Source organism: Mobula birostris, chromosome 1, assembly GCF_030028105.1.
Source record: "Mobula birostris isolate sMobBir1 chromosome 1, sMobBir1.hap1, whole genome shotgun sequence".
Lineage (NCBI taxonomy): Eukaryota > Metazoa > Chordata > Chondrichthyes > Myliobatiformes > Myliobatidae > Mobula > Mobula birostris.
This window is the reverse complement of record NC_092370.1, coordinates 149,093,712-149,116,913: the sequence shown is the minus strand read 5'-3', so window position 1 is coordinate 149,116,913 and position 23,202 is coordinate 149,093,712. Positions and strand designations below refer to the sequence as shown.

The 23,202-nt window shown below is 44.5% G+C and overlaps 1 protein-coding gene across 2 annotated transcripts in view; it reads right to left on the bottom strand.

Moving 5' to 3' along the window:
- Positions 1 to 23,202, bottom strand: part of LOC140200381 (synaptosomal-associated protein 23-like) — a 55,204-nt gene that overhangs the window by 11,620 nt on the left and 20,382 nt on the right. For both annotated transcript variants that reach the window (XM_072263640.1, XM_072263648.1), the window contains exons 3-5: positions 22,885 to 22,926; positions 7,963 to 8,011; positions 7,381 to 7,498 (exon numbers count right to left, since the gene is read on the bottom strand). In XM_072263640.1, the coding sequence (XP_072119741.1) occupies positions 7,381 to 7,498; positions 7,963 to 8,011; positions 22,885 to 22,926 (209 nt within the window). The remainder of the gene's footprint in view (positions 1 to 7,380; positions 7,499 to 7,962; positions 8,012 to 22,884; positions 22,927 to 23,202) is intronic.

Genomic DNA, 23,202 nt, shown 5'->3' with positions numbered 1-23,202 from the left:
TCTGTGCATTGGTCCCTCCATTCCAGCTGATGATGCAGCCAGTTAGAATGCTCTCTACAGTACATCTGTAGAAATTTGAGAGGTCTTTGGTGACATACCACTTCCCCCCCAAACTCGTAATGAAATATAACCACTGTTGTGCCTTCTTTGTAACTGCATTAATATGTTGGGCTCAAGATGCATCTTCTGAGATGTTGATGCTGAGAAGCTTGAAACTGCTCACCCTTTCCACTTCTGATCCTTCGATAAGGACTTGTGTGTATTCCTTCAACTTCCTCTTCCTGAAGTCCGCAATCAATTCCTTGATCTTACTGACGAGTGCAAGGCTGTTGCTGTGACACCACTGAACCAGCTGATCTACTTGGTTTCTATGTATCTTTTGTCACCTTCTGAAATTCTGCCAAAAATAGTTGCACCATTGGCAAATTTATAGACTGTGTTTGAGCTATGCCTAGCCACACAATTGTGGGTGTTGAAAGAGTAGAGCATTGGGCTAAGCACACATCTTTTGATGTGCAACAGTTGTTGATTGTCAGTGAGGAGGAGATGTTATTTCTGATCTGCCCTGACTGTGGTCTCCTTGCGAGGAAGGCAAGGATCCAGTTGCAGAGGGAGGTACAATACAGGGGACCAGATTCTGAAGCTTGTTGATTAGAACTGCGGGCATGATTGTGTTGAATGCTGAATTATAATCAATTCACATTCTAGAATATGAAAGCAAGGAAGCAATGCTAAGGCTTTATAAGGTACTGGTCAGATTGCAGTGGGAGTCTTAAGAGCAGCTTTGGGCCCGTTATCTGCAAATGGATGTGCTGGCATTTGAGAGGGTCTGGAGGAGGTGATCCCAGGAATAAAAGGGTTAACATATGAGGAGTGTTTGATGGCTCTGGGCCTGTACTTGCTGGGGTTCAGAAGAATGAGGTGTGCATCTTATTAAAACCTATTGAATATTGAAAGGCCTAGATAGAGTGGATGTTTTCTGTAGTGGGGGCACAGACACAGAATACAAGGACATCCTCTTAGAACAGAGTTGAGGAAGAATTTCTTTAGCTGGAAGTTGGGGCAGCTGGAATTCACTGCCTCAGATGACTGTGGAGGCCAAGTCATTGGGTATATTTAAAGCAAAGGTTGATAGGTTCTTGATAAGTAAGGGTATCAAGTGTTACTGGGAGAAGATGGCAGACTGGGGTTGAAAGGGATAATCAATCAGCCATGATGAGATGGTAGAGTAGACGTTTATCCCAGTGGAGAATCCCAGCACAAGTATGTGAAGAGCAAGAGGATAAGATGTGAAAGAATAGGACCTATCAAGTGTGATAGTGGGAAAGTGTGTATGAAACAGGAGAAAATAGCAGAGGTACTTAATGAATATTTTACTTCAGTATTCACTATGGAAAAGGATCTTGGTGATTGTAGTGTTGACTTGCGGCAGACTGAAAAGCTTGAGCATGTAGATATTAAGGAGGATGTGTTGGAGCTTTTGGAAAGCATCAAGTTGGATAAGTCACCGGGACTGGATGAGATGTCCTAGGCTACTGTGGGAGGCGAGGGAGGAGATTGCTGAGCCTCTGGCAATGATCAATGGGGACGGGAGAGGTTCCGGAGGATCGGAGGGTTGCAGATGTTGTTCCCTTATTCAAGAAAGGGAGTAGGGATAGCCCAGGAAATTATAGGTCAGTGAGTCTTACTTCAGTGGTTGGTAAGTTGATGGAGAAGATCCTGAGAGGCAGGATTTATGAACATTTGGAGAGGTATAATATTAGGAATAGTCAGCATGGCTTTGTCAAGGGCAGGTCTGATTGAATTTTTTGAGGATGTGACTAAACACACTGATGAAGGAAGAGCAGTAGATGTAGTGTATATGGATTTCAGCAAGGCACTTGATAAGGTACCCCATGCAAGGCTTATTGAGAAAGTAAGGAGGCATGGGATCCAAGGGGACATTGCTTTGTGGATCCAGAACTGGCTTGCCAAAAAAGGCAGCGTGGTTGTAGACAGGTCATTTTCTGCATGGAAGTCGGTGACCAGTGGTGTGCCTCAGGGATCTGTTCTGGGACCCTTACTCTTTGTGATTTTTATAAATGACCTGGATGAGGAAGTGGAGGGATGGGCTAGTAAGTTTGCTGATGACACAAAGGATGGAGGTGTTGTGGATAGTGTGGAGGGCTGTCAGAGGTTATAGTGGGACACTGATAGGGTGCAAAACTGGGCTGAGAAGTGGCAGATGGAGTTCAACCCAAACAAGTGTGAAGTTGTTCATTTTGGTAGGTCAAATATGATGGCAGAATAGTATTAATGGCAAGACTCTTGGTAGTGTGGAGGATCAGAGGGATCTTGGGGTCCGAGGCCATAGGATGCTCAAAGCAGCTGTGCAGGTTGACTCTGTGGTTAAGAAGTCATATGATGTATTAGCCTTCATCAATCGTGGAATTGAATTTAGGAGCCGAGAGGTAATGTTGCAGCTATATAGGACCCTGGTCAGACCCCACTTGGAGTACTGTGCTCAGTTCTGGTCGCCTCACTACAGGAAGGATGTGGAAGCAATAGAAAGAGTGCAGAGGAGATTTACAAGGATGTTGCTTGCATTGGGGAGCATGTCTTATGAAATAGGTTGAGTGAACTCAACCTTTTCTCCTTAGATCGATGGAGGCTGAGAAGTGATCTGATAGAGGTGTATAAGACTATGAGAGGTACTGATCATGTGGATAGTCAGAGGCTTTTTCCCAGGGCTGAAAAGGTTGCCACAAAAGGACACAGGTTTAAGGTGCTGGGGTGTAGGTACAGAGGAGATGTCAGAGGTAATTTTTTTTACTCAGAGTGGTGAGTGCCTGGAATGGGCTGCCGGCAATGGTAGTGGAGGCGGATACGATAGGGTCTTTTAAGAGACCTTTGGATAGGTACATGGAGCTTAGAAAAATAGAGGGCTATGGGTAAGCCTAGTAATTTCTAAGGTAGGGACATGTTCGGCACAACTTTGAGGGCCGAAGGGCCTGTATTGTGCTGTATGTTTTCTATGTTTCTATTAGACTAGATGGGCCAAACTGCCTAATTCTGCTCTAGTACCTTATTGTGAGAGACATCAAGGGCATTGGTTTAAGCCTGAGAGGATGCAGTCTTCAAAGGCAATCTGAGGGCCTGTTATTTTTAAACAGAATGGTTGATATCAGGAACTCAGTGCAGAGGTGGTGGTGGAATGAGATACAATCACTACATTTCAGAGTCATTTAAACAGACACTTATATATGCAAGTTTTAGAAAGGTAGATACCTTATATGGGCAAGTAGAATTGGTGTAAATGGGCAAAAGATCAACATGGATACAGTGGGCCATGAGGCATGTGAGCATTTCTACCACTGAGGTAGGTTTCTGAGTGTTGGGAACAGATCTGTTTGGACAAATCATGATTTTTGATTGGGGATCTGGAAGTGGTGGGGGATTGGCTGTCTTTCTAAATAGGCCTTAGAAAGAGGAAGGACTGAGGTGCGGATGGTGAAGGTCAAGGCAAGAGCAGGAAGCTTCATCTCTGGAAACACCTCCACTGGGGTGAAGTTTTTGCAAAATGTAGGCTGGGAAATTTGGTGAGGTGGGGTCAAAGACAAATATTCTCTTCTGTCAGACATGGGAAGCTTAATTCAACTTCTCTAACTTCTGCTAAGGCCCCACCTCCCCCTCGTACCCCATCTGTTACTATTTTTATGCACACATTCTTCCTCTCACTCTCCTTTTTCTCCTCTGTCCCTCTGAATATACCTCTTGCCCATCCTCTGGGTCCCCCCCCCCCCCGTCTTTCTTCCCGGACCTCCTGTCCCATGATCCTCTCGTATCCCCTTTTGCCAATCACCTGTCCAGCTCTTGGCCCCGTCCCTCCCCCTCCTGTCTTCTCCTATCATTTTGGATCTCCCCCTCCCCCTCCAACTTTCAAATCCCTTACTCGCTCTTCCTTCAGTTAGTCCTGACAAAGGGTCTCGGCCTGAAACGTCGACTGCACCTCTTCCTACAGATGCTGCCTGGCCTGCTGCGTTCACCAGCAACTTTGACGTGTGTTGCTTGAATTTCCAGCATCTGCAGAATTCCTGTTGTTTAAGCTTAATTCAAACCTTTTTTTTTAAAAAGTTAAGTCCAGACTGTCTCAGCTAGTGTGGTCGAAAACTGCAGTGGAATCTCTGATCCTGCCTTTCCTGTCAGTTCTCCCAAAGCTATTCAGAATGTTTTAAGGCTGAAATGAGGACAGGTCCTTGGGTTATGAACCTTTGCAGTATTCAATCTGAAGGTACTGTGGCGTACACTGCTACTCCACAGAGCATCGATGGTCCTCCAGTCTCACACGGATACATCCGACCAGGGCTACACGCTACAGTGCTGTGAGCCTGGTGCAAATCCAGGCTGCAAACTCCCATCACATCTAACTTTCAGATTTGTCAGCTAAACAATACTAGAGCAGGTACCCTGTAATTCTTGATTCCCCAGCCCCTGGGATAAAGACTCTGTACATTCATCCAATACAAGCCCCTCCTGTACAACTGCAACACAATATCCTACCTCCTATACTCAATGCCCTAGCTGATGAAGGCCAGCATGCCAAAAGTTATCTTCATCACCCTGTCTATCTGTGATTCAGCTTTCAGTGAACCGTATACTTGTAAGTCCCTCTGTCCTCCAACACTCCCTAAGGCATTCACTGGGTTGAGTCCTATCATGATTTGTCTTTCCAAAATGCAATTCCTTACACTTAACCAAATCTGAATTAAACTAGTCTAGACTAACCATGCTAATTGGCTCTTCACCGTCTCCATCTAACTTCCAAGCCCTTCTCTTCAGCTTGGCTACAGGTGTAACTCCCCCTTCCCTCCACACATTAACACAACCTGATTCTGTACTTAAGTTATGACTACCAGCCCTACCTGACTTTCTCAGGTGGATGTGGATACTGCTTGAAGCAAAAGTTCTGTCTGATGTTCCATTAAATATTCACCCTCAACCTGGAGTATTGTGTTGCTGCTGCAGAAGACTGCTGTGCTTTCACATAACTAACACACAGAAGTTCGTTGTCAAGAAAGCCTTTGGGACATCCCGAAGATTTAAATGGCACTACAGAGATGCTTATAGGGACAGGATTGCAAGCCTTACACAAACAAAAAGGCAGACACAGGCTCATGCAGCGTGCAGTTAAACATATCACCTACTCAGTCCGACCACAGCAAACGCTGATCCCACATCGTCCATGTTTTCCATGCTAGAATCCACTGTGTATATCACTGTCTGGCTCCCTTTCCACTCAGGATTACATTAGGGTTAATCTCCATCGAATGAAGCACAGAACAAAGGAGGTAGGGTGGAGGGGTGAGGAAAGAGTAAAAGAGACAGCAAGAAAATGAACTCAAAGAAGACATTATCAGTGCAGTGTTAGTTGGGAGTCTAGGGTTACAGGAAACAGTTCCTTTGAGTTACTCACTGCATTAACATCATCAACTCTTTGATTAGTATCAATGCAGAGTGGGAGCAAAGCATTGAGAAAACATTGACTTGTTGGAGAGCAATTAAATAGCAACCCGCAGAAAGTGGTTTCTGCTGACATACAACACATCCAAGAGCTCAATTCTCACATGTCATACTCAGCCCCTGACACATTAGCCACCACTGCACTCCGAGCGCCAATACTGACCACACTCTCCTGCACTTGAAGTTTTATTTTGCCCCTGTGTCACATTTGTACCAACTTTACATATTAAAATTGACATTAAGCAAAACCACTTGGCAAGTGCAGCATAGGTTGGATATAGAGTACAGGCCATTCCCAGTTATGAACATCTGACTTATGGACACCCCTAATTTATGAACAAGCTCCATAACATTAAATACAAAAGTCTGATAAATAAACATACATTTATTTCTATGAATGGCAGAACAAGATTTGTCTCTCTCACCAGTTTTAGTAATTGTTCTTTCTTTCGTCAGTGTTATCTGCTTTTAATCCCATTCAGTACTACGGAGACAAGGTTATCATATTGCAGGGGGTTTTTTTTTGAGTATTTACTGGCTTTTGGACAAAATCAACTTAATGGATGTCTGCAAAACCGGACCCTGTTCTTTACTCAAGGACAGCCTGTTTTTGCACTTTTACAACAGCAGTGTACTGAACTGCTTCATGCCCTTCTGGAATATTCCAATGATTTTAATGCTGGAATGTTGTTGGAACGACATCAACCAGTGCCTTGCTTGGACAGATGGTGGCAGCTTTCTGTAGGCACAGTAGTCAGGTGCATACTGTCAGCTGAGCCTCAGTGACATCTTCAACCTCTAAATCAGAACTCTATCCCATTCTGGAGATTAAGCTGCATGGCCACAGAGCACATGCACTGCCATAGGGGCATAAAGTTAAACTTAGGGCTTAAAGGACTGTCCTACTGGGTGGATGGACAAGACTCCAATCAAAAGTCAAAGGTTATCCCTGGTGCGCTGGCCAATAATCACCTCCCAAAATTATCAGAAATAGAAAATCAAACAACTGCAGTGCTGGAAATCTGAAATAAAACTAGAAAATGCTGAAAGCACTCAGCAGGTCAGGCGGCATCTAGGGAAAGAGGAACAATTAATGTTTCAGGTTTGAGGGAAAAGAAAAAAAGTTAGTTCTCAGTTGAAAATGTGAGGAAGTGATGGGGATTATCTGTGATAACAAGTGTGGTTTCAAGCACATTGAGGTTCCTTGCTTGCCTCATGTGTTGTTGAAAGTAATACTGTGGGATACGCCCAACAGGTCAAGCCGCAGAATGGGGATGCTCAGAAATGGCCAGTTACCTTAAGCTGGATAACTCACTATCAGGCTGTATTAGTAGATATAAGATGAGGTGCTCTTCAAGCTGGGTTGGGCCGCGGTGTACAATGCAGGAGGCCACACACCTCAGGTCAATGTTGGAGTGGAATGGGGAATTCAAAGGATGCATATTAAGTGAGTGTTGGTTGAGGGGAGCTGGTTGGGCCTCTGTTCAAGGAAGGAGAGTCATCACACCATCCCAATGCAGAACAGAGGTGTAGAGAGAAAACAACTTCACCCATTAACTCAGCTGGTCTCACCAATATAATCACTAGATTCTACCCATCCCTACCCCACCAACTCCCCTGCTGAAAACCATCTTGTTTTTCCTCTTTACCAGCTGTGAAGTGCAATTTTGCACCTGAAACTTTAGCCAACTTTAAACTTGGCTTTTTTAAAAAAAGTAGTTCTGTAGTCAGCCTGTTAGTGAGAGCTTGCTGTGCAAGTGGCTGTGGGGCTTTCTACACAATGGTAGTCAGTGGCTTGTAGTAATATCCCAAGTACAGAGTAAGTATACAGTGAGATGGAGGTGGCTATAGCCATTTTCTAGATGTGTACAGCACACCTACCTGCTGCAGGGACACACACAGAGGCCACAACACTTGCTGAGCTCAGTCAGGTTTTTCTCTGCTTCTTTCATGTCCTGATTGATCTGATCCAGCCCCTCATCAATACGCTTCAGTTGTTCTAAACAAACCACAGCACAAAGCGCCAGGTCAGGTGTTGTATGGCTGTCCAGCTCTTGCCCACTTGTCTGCACCTGTATGAATCTTCAGAGTACAGGCGTGTGAAGCCCAATAGGAAGAACTCCCCCCCCCCCCCCCCACTTAATGCCACCTGACACCTGCCCCTCATATATCAGGAATTGCCCATGCAGCTTAGGATCCTATTCTCTACAGTGGCTACACCTCAGCAAGTTTAGGCTTGCTCGATGCAGTATGTGGACAATGAGCCCAGTGGGAACTTCTTCTCTTTCCCATTGCCCTGTCCCAAAGGGTTAGAATACAAGCACAATCTACCAACATTAGCCACGCAGCCCAGTGGCTGCCAGCTCACTGACGAGGCTGCTGTTACCATTTTCCCATCTCTACAGGGACCCTCTCCCTCCTGGGGGCCACACTAATGATTAGTAAGGGGAGCAGTGTACTCACCTCCCTGTTCATCCAGCATGATTAGGGTCTTACCACCAGCATCCCTGCTCTGCAAAGAAAGCATAAGTCAATCTCAGGCCAGGGAAACACACCGACACGGAGTTGTGTACTTTCCCAACATCAGAGTTATAGGAAAGATCCACTCTCACACGGTGGTGTCTGTGCTGACCATGTACGAATTAGAGCACAATTTATTTATATGTTAAGTGTGAAATCGCAAAGAGTTTTGTTCCATAAGTGCTTGTATTTACTTCTGAGAAGTGAAGAAGACATGCTGTGGTTGATATATGGAAGATTACTGTTTGATACACTGGAGTTCTATTAAATACACATCAATTGAAACATTTAATTTTCACCTGAACAGATGAGAACCCAAATTAAATGTTAATGCCTTTGTTCATCCAATCAACATTTTGTCCTGTCCGAACTTTGTCAAATATATATATCTAGCACCCATTGATGTGCTTCAAACACCCTTGTAGTAGAGAGTTCCACATCCCATCTGCTCTGATACTCAGCGATACCTTGTTGGATTATCACTGAAGTATGCAATATTAATTGCCTGTGGTTTTCGAATCCTACACCAGATTCTGATAAAGGAGAAATTTCTTGACTGGGGGATTGGCAATCTTCAAATCAAAGATAATCAACTGAATCATCAGAAAGAGGCGATCTTATTATTGGAGAGAACTGTTATAATTTAATGATCTTATTATTGGATTGTGGAAGCAGTTTCAACAGGAACATTCTAAACAATATTGAAATGGAAAACGTACACTGAAAGATCGAGTTTTGGCCCACCGTGCAGTATGCAAATCTGGAGGTCAGGGACTTTACATCTAAATAATTAAGTAATTATTTAAATTAATTTTGTGACGGCAAGATAGCTGGTGTGTAGAAGTCACAGTATCAGTGTGCTGACAACTATTGGGATCTATGAAGTCAACATCTGTTGCAAGTGTCTGCAACTCAAGGTACCCAGAGTTGATGAGTTGGACTCCAGGATTCGATCACTGAAATGAAAAAGGGAAGAGGAAGTTACCCTGACACCATGTTCTGACCCTTGTTGCAGCCCTGCAGAATTTATCAGTAAGAAGGAAAAGGGGAGTAACTGCAGAAAAGATCAGCAAACTGACCAGAGCACCATAGTACAGGGGTCATTGGATAGTGTAGAAGACCGGCAAAGAATACCAAGGGGATGTAGCTCAGTTGTAGATATGGGTGCAGAAATGGTAGATGGAGTTTAACCTGGCCAAATGTGAAATGTGGCACCTTGGTAGGCCAAATGTCAAGAGACAGTACGCTGTTAAGGGTAAGACCCTTAACATCGTTGATGATCAGAGGGATCTTGGTGTCCAAGTTCATAGCTCCCTGAAAGTAGTTCAGGTTGATAGGGTGGTTGAGAAGGCATATGGCATGCTTGTCTTTATTAGCAAGACACTGGGTTCAAAAGACAGCAATTTTGCAGCTGTATAAACTTGTTAGGCTGCATCTGGAGTATTGCATACATTTCTAGTTGCCCCATTATAGGGAGGACGTCAAGGCTTTGGTGAGGGTGCAGAAGAGGTTTAATAAGATGCTGCCTGGATTAGAGAGCGTGTGCTATAACAAGAGGTTAGACAAATGATTTTTTTTCTAGAGCAGTGGAGGCTGAGAGATCATCTATTTGCTGGTTTATAAGATTGAGAGGCACAGATAAAGTAGACAGTCAGTATCTTTTTCCCAGGGTTGAAATGTCTAAAACCAGACCGTGTAGTTTGAGTGGCAAGGTGTTTATTTTACACCGAATGATGGGTGCTTGGGGTGGTGGTAGAGGCAGATAAGTTACAGACTTTTAAGTGACATTTGGATAGGGACATGAATGTGAGGAAAATGAAAGGATATGGGCAGAGGGGTTCATTTGATCATTTGGTTCAGCACAACATTGTGAGCCGAAGGGCTGGTTCCTATGCTATACCATTCTGCAGAGGCGCCTTTAAACAAGAATCACCTAAAGATAACGATTAGGAAGGCACTTGGTTGACATTTATCAAAGAATTTCCATCCAATAGACACTGTGCTAGATATATACAGGCACTGGGACAACATGTGGAGTACTCAGTGCAGGAATAATTGACAACCAAAGGAAGGATATAGATCGAGGGACTGCGAAGGATTATCAGGTTGATTCCTATGAAGGAAAAGTAAGCAGGAGTCTATGTACAGTTTAATGCAAGCTAATGACATAGGGAATTCTGATAGAGGCTGAAGCTGATACAGGGATGATATTTCACTTGATCAAGGGTGGGGGTGGGGGTGGGGGTTGGGGGGAATGTCTAGAATCAGAAGTCAATTTCTGCTGTTGGAGCAACAAACAGAAACGCTGGAGGAACACAGCCCAGGTAGCATCTGTGGAAAAGAGTAAACAGTCGACGTTTTGGGTCGAAACCCTTCATCAGGACTGGGGAAAAAAGATGAGAAGTTAGAGCAAGATGATGGGGGGAGGAAGTAGTACAAGATGGCAGGTGATAGGTGAAACCGGGAGAGGGAGAAGTTGATTGGTGAAAGAGATAAAGGGCTGGAGAAGGGGGAAGCTGACAGAAGACCATTGAAGAAAAGAAAGGAGGAGCACCAGAGGGAGGTGTTGGGCAGGTAAGGAGATAAGATAAGGAAACGGGAATGGGAATGAAGGGGGGGGGGCAGTAAATACCAGAAATGGATGTTCATGCCATCACATTGGAGGCTACCCAGACAGAACTTCCAAATAAATATTACTTCTGGGTAGCCTCCAACCTGATAGCATGAACATTGATTTCTCAGACTTCCGGTAATTGCCTTCTCCCTTTACCATTCCCCCATTCCCGTTTCCCTCTCTCACCTTATCTCCTTACCTGCCCATCACCTGCCTCTGGTGCTCCTTCCCCTCTTTTCTCCTTCTGTCCTCTCCTACTAGATTCCTCCTTCTCCACCCCTTTATCTCTTTCACCAATCAATTTCCCAGCTCTTTGCTTCACTCTTCCACCACCCCCCCCAGTTTCACGTATCACCTACTACCTAGTACTTATTCCTCCCCTCCCACCTTGCTCTAACTTCTCATCTTTTTTCTCCAGTCCTGATGAGGAGTCTCAGCCTGAAACGTCAACTGTTTATTCATTTCCATAGTTGCTGGCTGGCCTGCTGAGTTCCTCCAGCATTTAGTGTTTGTTGCTTGGATTCTCAGCATCTGCAGATTTTCTCATCTTTCTGCTGTTTAAAGTGGAGAACAGAATAGCTAATTCTTAAAATTCTTTGACTGTTTGATTCAGTCTTATCACAGAAATTTTTTGGATTAGGGGAATCAAGGGGTTAATGAAGAATACTATTGGAGAATGACCTAGCAGAGGAAAGTCACAGCCTGGCACTGAGCCTGACTCTGATACTCAGAAGGGAAGGGAAAGAACAGGCTGGCTGTGGTGATACGGGATTCATTAGTTACGGGAACAGAATGGAGGTTCTGTGAATGATGAGATTCCCAGATGATATGGTGCCAGGGTCCAGGATATCGCCAGTTGAGTCCTCAGCATTCTTAAGTGAGAGGGTGAACAGCCAGAGGTTGTGGACCATTTGGTACCAATGACATAGGTAGTTAAAGTGACGAGGAGGTTCTGTAAAATAAGTTCAGCGAGTTAGGTGCTAAGTTAAAGGGGAGGACCTCCAGGGTTGTGATCTCAGGATTACCACCCATGCTACATGCTAGTGAGGCTGGAACTAGGAAGATTATACAGTTTAACATGTGGCTAAGGATTTAGTGTAGGGGGAAGCATAAGATTTTTGGATCATTGGGCTCTCTTCCAGGGAAGGTGGGATCTATAAGGAAGAAATGGTTTGCCCTGAACTACAAAGAGACTAATATCCTGGTGGGAAGGTTTGCTTTTGCTGCATGGGACAGTTTAAAGTAGAGTTGCAGGGGGGATGGGAACCAGAGAGCCAGAACAGTTAGTGGAGACAGATGTTGGTAAGACCTCAGACAAAGTTGGGAACCAAAAGCTTGAGCATGGTGCAACTAATGTCCTAAGCTGCGTATATTTCAACACAGCAAGTATTGCAGGAAAGGCAGGTGAGCTCAGGGCATGGATCAACACCTGGAATTATGATATTGTAGCCTTTAGTGAAACTTGGTTGCAGAAGGGGCAGGTCTGGCAGCTTAATATACTGGAGTTCCATTGTTTTAGATGTGACAGAGCTGGAGGGATTAAAGGAAGAGGGATGGCATTACTAGTCAGGGCTCAGGGAAAATGTCACGGCAGTTCTCAGTCAGGCCTGACTGGAAAACTCATCCAGTGAGGCATTATGGGTGGAACTGAGCGATCAGAAAGGTATGACCACGTTAATGGGGTTATATTACAGACCACCAACAGTTTGTGGGATTTAGGGGAACAAATTTATAGAGAAATTGCAGACTGTTGCAAGAAACATAAGGTTTTATAATACAAGTGATTCTAACTTTCCACATATTGACTGGGACTCCCATACTGTAAAAGGACTAGATGGGACAGAGTTTGTCAAATGCATTCGGGGAAGTTTTCTTAATCAGTACTTTGAGTTAATTAAGATGGTCCCCTTCTGATTCTTGGGTAAATGGAATTGGTTGGCGGATTGATGTCTTTTTTTATGGAAGCTTGTATGGCATATAGCTCCGGGTTTGTGCTCCAAATGGGTTTTTTTTCCTCTTTTTTCTTTTGTCAGTAGGGTTTTTTTTTGTTTTAGTTAGTAGAGGTTCTTTTTTCCTTTTTTCAAAAAAATTAGCTTTAACATTGTTTTTTTGATTATTATTGATTTACTGTTTGATAGTTTAACTCTGATACATATTGATATGTGGACTGATTATTTTAATGTATTTTGTTGTTGATTTTCAATAATAATTAATAAAAAGATTTAAAAATGGAAAAAAAAATCAGTACATAGAAGTTCCAGTGACAGAGTGTGCAATATTGGGAAATGAGACAGAGCAGGTGACAGAAGTTTGTGTAGGGGAACACTTTGCATCTGGTGATCACAATGCCATTAGTTTCAAAGTAAATATTGAAAAAGATGGGTCACAGCTGTGGTTTGAGATTCTAAATTGGAGAAAGGGCAATTTTAATGGTATCAGAAAGGATATGGAAAGTGAGAATTAGGACAGGCTGTTTTCTGGCAAAGGTGTACTTGGTAAAGTGGGAGGCCTTCAAAAGTGAGATTTTGAGAGTACAAAGCTTGAATGTGCCTGTCAGTGTAAAAGGTAAAGATAACAAGTAGTTTTCAGGAGATATTGAGACCCTGGTTAAGAAAAAAAAGTGCATAGTAGGTATAGGCAGGTAGAAACAAATGAGGTGCTTGTGGAGTATAAGAAATGTAAGAGAACAAAAGAAATAAATCAAGGCAGCTAAAAGAAAGCATGAGGTTGCTTTCGCAGACAAGGAGAAGGGGAATCCTAAGAGATTCTACAGGTAAGCTAAGAGCAAAAGGATTCCTTATTGAATACCAGAATGGTAATCCATGTGTGGACCCATAATAATAATTACTTTATTGATCCCAAGTGGGAAATTATTTCATTACAGCAGCATTTAAAACACACACTTCGCAATAATAATAAATATTAATAATAAAATACAGAATAATAATATACACAATTTACCAATGTGCTATAATGTACGAAATAATAAAACAGAGACCATTGTACTATGATGTGTGTTCTCCTGTCGCACAGAGATGAACTGTTGTATATGCTTATTGCATTTGGTAGGGAAGATTTTCTGTAACGATCCTTGGAGCAAAATGAGCCTGTTCAAAAGGGTGCTCCACTGCTTATTCAGTAGGTCATGGAGAGGATGTGCCAGATTGTCCATAATTGGATGGATAACAGTTTGTTTAGTGATCTCCTCTCGACCACCAACTCAAAAGAGTCTGGGTTGTAGCTAAGGACGGATCCAGCCTTTTTCAAGATTCAAAAGATTCAAAAAACTTTATTGTCATTCTAACCATACATCAGCACTGCAGGGCAGAATGAGACAGCGTATCTCAGGGGCAGTGCAATCATAACATAACAAACGCAACATTAAATAATAAACATAACAATAAATAGTAAAACACAACAGCCACATGTCAGTTAAAATCAGTTATAAGTGTCCAGTGCAAGTTAAAAGTGTCCAAAGCAGAGTCAGGTGGAGCAGCTATTTAGCAGTCTGACTGCCTGTGGGAGGAAGCTGTTTAGTAGCCTTGTGGTTTTAGTTTTGATGCTCGTGTAATGTTTGCCTGATGGCAGAAGAACAACCAGTTCATGGAGAGGGTGTGAGGGGTCTTTAATGATGTACCGTGTCTTCTGGAGGCATCGACTCCCAAAGAGGTCTTGGACAGAAGGTAGGGAGACCCCAATAACTTTCTCTTCTCCCCTAACCACCCTCTGCAAGGCATTTTTGTCGACAGCACTGCAGCTAGAGTACCAGGTTGTGATGCAAAAGGTCAGCACATTCTCAACCACGCCTCTGTAGAATGTAGTTAAGATGTTAGTGGGGAGTGATGCTTGTTTAAGCTTCCTCAGAAAGTGCAATCTCTGCTGGGCCCATTTCACAATCCCAGTGGTGTTCCTGGACCAGGTGAGATCGTCCGAGATCTGCACCCCAAGGAACTTGATGTTTTCCACTGTCTCCACTGTGGAGCCGCTGATGCTGAGGGGTGTGAGCTCAGGCTGAGACTGTCTGAAATCGATGATCATCTCCTTGGTTTTGGTGACATTAAGCATCAAGTTGTTATCCCTGCACCAGCTCTCTAGGTGTTTGACCTCCTCCCTGTACATAGTTTCATCATTTTTGCCGATGAGCCCCACCACTGTGGTATCATCTGCAAATTTAATGATCAGGTTCTCCTTGAATCTGGCTGCACAGTCATGTGTTAGCAGTGTAAACAGCAATGGGCTAAGCACACAGCCTTGTGGGGATCCAGTGCTCAGTGTGATGGAGCTGCCAACACGGACTGACTGTGGTCTCTCTGTCAAGAAATCCAGAATCCAGTGACACATGGCAGTGCTAAGGCCAAGCAGCAACAGTTTTGATGAGTTTATTTATTTAGTCTTTTTGCATCACCAGCACCAATGCTGCTCCCCCAACATAAAGCGGCAAAGAAGACTGCTCTCGCTACAACAGACTGGTAAAAGATCTCCAACATCCTGCTGCACACATTGAAGGATCCCAGCTTCCTTAGAAAATAGAATCTGCTCATCTCCTTATCGCAAACAGTCGTGGTGTGGGTTTTCCAGTCAAGTCTGTTGTCGAGTGTTTGTACTCCCCTACTACAACAACTTCTCCCAGAATGTATACAGGACTCATCGCAGTCCTCTTCCCCCTAAAATCAATCACGACCTCCCTGGTTTTGTCCACATTCAGGAGTTCCCTCACCACTCCACAAACTTGTCCACCAGTACTCTGTACTCCGACTCCTGCCCATCTCTGATACACCCAAACAGTGCAGAGTCATCAGAGCACTTCTGCATGACAAGACTCAGAGTTGTACTGACACTCTGAGGTGTAGTGCAAACAAAAGCAGAGACAGAACAATCCCTTGTGGGACTCCAGTGCCACTCACCACCATCTCAGACAGAGAAATACCCAGCAGTATAAACTGGGGTCTATCTATCAGGTAGTCAGTAATCCAGGAGAAAGTGGTTTTGTCTACTCCCATTCTTTGCAGTTTCTTGCTCAGAAGATGTGGCTGGATTGTATTGAAGGCACTAGAGAAATCAAAAAATGTGATTCTCTCAATTCAGCATCATCCACTCCCACATGAGGTTGGCAGGCAAACTGTAGAGGGTCCATTGAAGATCTCACCTGTGGTCCAAAGTAAGTCGGGACCAGCCTCTCCAGCACCTTCATCACATGAAGTGTGTGAGCAATTGGTTTGTAATCATTAAGTTCAGATGGAGTCACCTTCTTGGAGATATGAATCTGGCAGGAAGTCTTCTAGTGCACCGATATCTTTTTCTGACTCAGACTCAGATTGTAAAGGTGCTGTAAAATACCAGACAGCTGGCTTACACAGGCTTTCAGTACCCTGGGGCTGATACCGTCTGGTCCAGCAGCCTTGCCTTGATGTAGTCTTTCCAGCTGTCTCTTAACCTGTCCTGCAGTCATAGTCAACTGGGGGAGAATGGTCATCCCCATGGAGACAGGATATTCCAAAGTTCGGAGTTTGGAACACAAGATCTCACCAGGGGAAGGGAGGGGTGGAAGGAGAAGGCTTCAGGGTGCAGGGAGGATGTGTGGTTTGGGCAAGTGGGGGAGGGGACAGCAGAAAGTCCCACGCTGAACCTGTTGAGAAAACAAGTTCAATTTGTTGGTCCTGTCCTGGCAGCCTTCTATCTTCCTTTCCTTGATGATTTTTTCGCGTCTGTATTTACTCAAGAAATAAACACAGAGTATCATTGGTCAAAGAAGTGAGGCAAAGTGGCATCCACTTCATGGACTCTATAGATTACAGAGGAGGAGGTGTTTGCTGTCCTGAGGCAAATCAGGGTGGATAAATTCCCAGGGTCAAACAAGTTAACACACATCAAAGTTGCTGGTGAACGCAGCAGGCCAGGCAGCATCTCCAGGAAGAGGTACAGTCGACGTTTCAGGCCGAGACCCTTCGTCAGGACTAACTGAAGGAAGAGTTAGTAAGAGATTTGAAAGTGGAAGGGGGAGGGGGAGATCCAAAATGATAGGAGAAGACAGGAAGGGGAGGGATGGAGCCAAGAGCTGGACAGGTGATTGGCAAAGGGGATATGAGAGGATCATGGGACAGGAGGTCCGGGGAGAAAGACAAAGTGGGGGGGACGGACCCAGAGGATGGGCAAGGGGCAAGGGGATAAAATTGGTCCTCTTGAAGATCAGAGTGGTCGGCTATGTGCGGAACCAAAGGAAATGGGGGAGATCTTAAATAGGTTTTTTGTGTCTGTATTTACTAAGGAAACTGGCATGAAGTCTATTGAATTAGGGGAAACAAGTAGTGAGATCATGGAAACTGTACAGATCGAAAAGGAGGAGGTCCTTGCTGTCTTGAGGAAAATTAAAGTGGATAAATCCCCGGGACCTGACAGGGTGTTCCCTCGGACCTTGAAGGAGACTAGTGTTGAAATTGCAGGGGCCCTGGCTGAAATATTTAAAATGTCGCTGTCTACAGGTGAGGTGCCGGAGGATTGGAGAGTGGCTCGTGTTGTTCCGTTGTTTAAAAAAGGATCGAAAAGTAATCCGGGAAATTATAGGCCAGTAAGTTTAACGTCGGTAGTAGGTAAGTTATTGGAGGGAGTACTAAGAGACAGAATCTACAAGCATTTGGATAGACTGGGACTTATTAGGGAGAGTCAACATGGCTTTGTGCGTGGTAGGTCATGTTTGACCAATCTATTGGAGTTTTTCGAGGAGGTTACCAGGAAAGTGGATGAAGGGAAGGCAGTGGATATTGTCTACATGGACTTCAGTAAGGCCTTTGACAAGGTCCCGCATGGGAGGTTAGTTAGGAAAATTCAGTCGCTAGGTATACATGGAGAGGTGGTAAATTGGATTAGACATTGGCTCGATGGAAGAAGCCAGAGAGTGGTGGTAGAGAGTTGCTTCTCTGAGTGGAGGCCTGTGACTAGTGGTGTGCCACAGGGATCAGTGCTGGGTCCATTGTTATTTGTCATCTATATCGATCTGGATGATAATGTGGTAAATTGGATCAGCAAGTTTGCTGATGATACAAAGATTGGAGGTGTAGTAGACAGTGAGGAAGGTTTTCAGAGCCTGCAGAGGGACTTGGACCAGCTGGAAAAATGGGTTAAAAAATGGCAGATGGAGTTTAATACTGACAAGTGTGAGGTATTGCACATTGGAAGGACAAACCAATGTAGAACATACAGGGTTAATGATAAGGCACTGAGGAGTGCAGTGGAACAGAGGGATCTGGGAATACAGATACAAAATTCCCTAAAAGTGGCGTCACAAGTAGATAGGGTCGTAAAGAGAGCTTTTGGTACATTGGCCTTTATTAATCAAAGTATTGAGTATAAGAGCTGGAATGTTATGATGAGGTTGTATGAGGCATTGGTGAGGCCGAATCTGGAGTATTGTGTTCAGTTTTGGTCACCAAATTACAGGAAGGATATAAATAAGGTTGAAAGAGTGCAGAGAAGGTTTACAAGGATGTTGCCGGGACTTGAGAAGCTCAGTTACAGAGAAAGGTTGAATAGGTTGGGACTTTATTCCCTGGAGCGTAGAAGAATGAGGGGAGATTTGATAGAGGTATATAAAATTATGATGGGTATAGACAGAGTGAATGCAAGCAGGCTTTTTCCACTGAGGCAAGGGGAGAAAAAAACCAGAGGACATGGGTTTAGGGTGGGGGGGGAGTTTAAAGGGAACATTAGGGGGGGCTTCTTCACACAGAGAGTGGTGGGAGTATGGAATGAGCTGCCAGACGAGGTGGTAAATGCGGGTTCTTTTTTAACATTTAAGAATAAATTGGACAGATACATGGATGGGAGGTGTATGGAGGGATATGGTCCGTGTGCAGGTCAATGGGACTAGGCAGAAAATGGTTCGGCACAGCCAAGAAGGGCCAAAAGGCCTGTTTCTGTGCTGTAATTTCTATGGTTTCTATAGTCAGAGGGAGAAAAAGGAGAGTGAGAGAAAGAATGTGTGTATAAAAATAAATAATGGATGGGGTACGAGGGGGAGGTGGGGCATTAGCGGAAGTTAGAGAAATCGATGTTCATGCCATCAGGTTGGAGGCTACCCAGACGGAATATAAGGTGTTGTTCCTCCAACCTGAGTGTGGCTTCATCTTTACAGTAGAGGAGGCCGTGGATAGACATGTCAGAGTGGGAATGCGATGTGGAATTAAAATGCGTGGCCACTGGGAGATCCTGCTTTCTCTGGCGGACAGAGCGTAGGTGTTCAGCAAAGCGGTCTCCCAGTCTGCGTCGGGTCTCGCCAATATATAGAAGGCCACATCGGGAGCACCAGACGCAGTATATCACCCCAGTCAACTCACAGGTGAAGTGTCGCCTCACCTGGAAGGACTGTCTGGGGCCCTGAATGGTGGTAAGGGAGGAAGTGTAAGGGCATGTGTAGCACTTGCTCCGCTTACAAGGACAAGTGCCAGGAGGAAGATCAGTGGGGAGGGATGGGGGGGGATGAATGGACAAGAGAGTCACGAAGGGAGCGATTCCTGCGGAAAGCGGGGGGGGGGGGGGGGGGAGGGAAAGATGTGCTTAGTGGTGGGATCCTGTTGGAGGTGGCGGAAGTTACGGAGAATAATATGTTGGACCCCGAGGCTGGTGGGGTGGTAGGTGAGGACCAGGGGAACCCTCTCTGCTTTCAGCCAGGATCGCTCCCTACGCAACTCCCTTGTCCATTCGTACCCTCCATCCCAGGGAGCAGTGGTCAGTGGCCCCCAGGTGCTCACCCACTGAGAGATTGGTGACCTGACCCGGTTCGTTACCTAATTCTAGATCTAGTATGGCATTCCCCTTAGTCGGCCTGTCCACATACTGTGACAGAAATCCACCCTGGACACACACAACAAAAATTTGCCCCATCTAAACCCTTGGAACCAATCAGGTTCCAATCAATATTAGGGAAGTTAAAGTCACCCATGATAACAACCTTGTTATTTTTGCACCTTTCCAAAATCTGCCTCCCAATCTGCTACCAGGGGGCCTATAGAATACTCCCAGTAGAGTAACTGCTTCCTTCCTGTTCCTGACTTCCACCCATACTGACTCAAAAGAGGATCCTGCTACATTACCCACCCTTTCTGTAGCTGTAATAGTATCCCTGACCAGTAATGCCACCCCTCCTATCCTTTTCCCCCCGTCTATCCCTTTTAAAGCACTGAAATCCGGGATTATTGAGAATCCATTCCTGCCCTGGTGCCAGCCAAGTCTCTGTAATGGCCACTACATCATAATTCCATGTATGTATCCAAGCTCTCAGTTCATCACCTTTATTCCTGATGCTTCTTGCATTGAAGTACACGCACTTTAGCCCTTCTACCTTACTACCTTTACACCCTTTATTCTGCTTCTCTTTCCTCAAAGCCTCTCTATGTGTTAGATCTGGCTTTATTCCATGCACTTCTTTCAATGCTCTATCGCTCCAGGTCCCATCCCCCTTGCAAATTAGTTTCAACCCTCCTGAACCATGCTAGCAAACCTTCCTGCAAGGATATCCTTAAATCATCCTTAGTGACAAGACAGGTATCAGAGGATTGGAGGATAGCCAATCTTGTTCTGCTGTTTAAAAAAGGCTCTGAAAATAAACCAGGAAATTATAGGCCGGTGAGTCTGACATCAGTCGTGGAAGTTATTGGAAGGTACTGTAAGGGACAGGATATATGAGTATTTGGATAGGGATGGACTGATTAAGGATATTCAACATTGCTTCATGCAAGGTAGGCTGTGTCTAACCAATCATAGAGCTTTTGAGGAAGTTACCAGGAAAGTGGATGAAGGGAGGTAGTAGATGTTGTCTACATGGACATTTAACAACACATTTGACAAGGACCCACATGGGAGGCTGGTCAAGAAGGTTCAGTCACTCAACATTCAGGACGAGGTAGGAAATTGGATTAGATATTGGTTTTGTGGAAGAAGCCAGAGAGTGATAATGGATGATTGCCTCTCCAGAGGTTTATGACTAGTGGAATGCCACAGGAATTGGTGTTGAGTCAGTTGTTGTTTGTCATCTATATCAGTGATCTGGATGATAATGTTGTTAAATGGATCTGCAAATTTGAGGATGACACCAAGATTGGGGGTGTAGTGCACAGTGAGGAAGACTTATCATGGCTTTCAGTGGAATCTGGATCAGCTGGGATAATGGGCTGCAAAATGGCAGATAGGAATTTAATGCAGAGAATTGTGAAGTGTTGCACCTCGGTAGGACAAACAAAGTAGATCTTACACAGTGAACAGCAGGACACTGAGGAGTGTGGTAGAACAAAGGAATCTGGGAATTGCGATCCATAATTGATTGAAAGTGGTGGCACAGATAGGTAGAATCGTAAAGAAAGCTTTTTGGCACATTGGCCTTCATAAATCAAAGTATTGAGTACAGAAGATAGGATGTTATATTGAAGTTGTATAAGATATTGATGAGGCCCGACTTGGAGTTTTGTGTGCAGTTTTGGTCACCTACTTACAGGAAAGATGCAAGTCAAGTTGAAAAATAATACAGAGAAAATTTACAAGTATGTTGTCAGGTCTGGAGGACCAAAGATATAAGGAAATATTGATAGGTTAGGACTTCATTCTTTGGAACATAAAAGATTGAAAGGAGATTTGATAGAGGTATAGATAGGGTAAATGAAGGCACGCTTTTTCCACTGTGGTTGGATGGACTACAACCAAAGGTCATGGGTTAAGGGTGAAAGGAGAGATGGGTTAAGGGTGAAAGGAGAGATGGTTTAAGGGGAACATGAGGTGAAACTTCTTCACTCAGAGGGTTGTGAGAGTGTGGAATGAGCTGCCAGGGTAAGTGGTGTATGTGACGTTTGGATAGGTACTTTGAAGGGAAGGTATGGAGGGCTGTGGTCCTGGTGCAGGTTGACAGGGGTAGGCAGTTTAGATGGCTCGGCACAGACTGCATGTATAAATTATACAACCTTAAGATTTGTTTTTTTACAAGTAGTCACAAAACAAGAAACACGAAAAAACTCAATTAAAAACAAAATAAAGACCAACCCTCAATGCGCACAGAGAAAGAGAAGAAAAGAAAAATCATACAAAAAATAGAAGCAAGGAAAAACAATAGCATTCTGAACCAAATTGAGTCCTCCAATCCAAATCCCCGGTATTCAGTTCATTGTATCAGCAGAGCAAACCGCCGTAAAGTTCACAGACACGAATCATAGCAGCTGGAGGCAGCCTCACAGCCTTAATGTCATGGAGAGACGAGACGAGACGAGACCCTGGCTTGGCATTTAAATTGCCTGAACAGTGGATTGTACCTTGCAATAGGACCAGCGATCCTCTGCAGTGAATCACTTTGGGCCTAGATTTCAGTTCTGAAGAAACAGTTCTCGACTTTTCCAGAGCAAACCAACCTCGTCCTGCGGTGAATTGCTCAGGGCCTAGAACACGCCACCCAGTGACTATGAAATGTGCATCCAGTGACACAGCAGGCATAGGATCCAATGGCCTACTCCCAGGCCCATTCTGCTTAATCTCCTATCAGGACAAACCCTCTATCGCAGCCATCTTTACCACACTCATTCTATTGCAATTCTATTCTATTCTTCCATAGAGGAAGCCACCAAACTCACAAACAATGTTCCAGCCACAGGCACACCAGAACCTTATTTCTAAAGGCCCCTTACTGCTGTTATATAAAAGCTTTTCCCCACTTCAGACAAGGAGGAGGAAAATGTTTCCTGTCGGGGGGTTGTGCATCTTTGAACTAGTCAGCCTCAAAGGGCCGTACAAGCAGAGTGTGAACATTTTTAGTTAGACACGCGATAAGGGATCGACAGGAATATAGCTACAATTAGATCCATCAAATAGTCGAACAGACCCGATGAACCATTCCTCTTGTTAATTCCAATGTGATAGAGAATACCTCCCAATATTGGGGAATCCCGAGAGCCTCCCATGGAAGAGTCAGACACAGTTTGGAACAGGAATATCACTGCAGGTCCGAGGATTAACAGGTTGTGTCCAGGATGAAATTTATTTAGCTCTGGTGACCTACCAAGTTATCTCCATTAAGCTGACAAAGTTACATTTCATCTCACTAGTCAATCATTTCATAACCTCCCCCTCCAGTATTCCTACTGTCGCTGGAGGAAACCTCAATAATCCAGCTTTCATTGCAGAGCTGCCTGTCCAAATGAACTTGAATCAAGTGTCTGTTTCAGCACTGCAGGAAAGTCTGATGATTGCTCATAATAATCAGCTAGATGTGTTTACTGTACCTCCTCTGCCAATTGCAGCATCCTCCGGGTACTCTCCAGCGACTGTGAACAGAATCAGAAGTAGACATGAACAAGGCACCATGCAAAAACCAACACCTTCCTCCCACTCCCCCTACCCCTAATTACTGCTGCCAACCTAGAACTGAAAACTTGACCCTCAGGCTTCTCAAATCCCATTTGGAACTTCAGAGCAAACAAAGCAGACCATAGACCAAGACCTAGACACACTGAGGCATGGGCTGGAGGAAGGACCATAGTGCCAGACGGTGACCATCAGTAGAGTGTGTCCAACTACTGATCCTTAGCATTGGTCAAGTC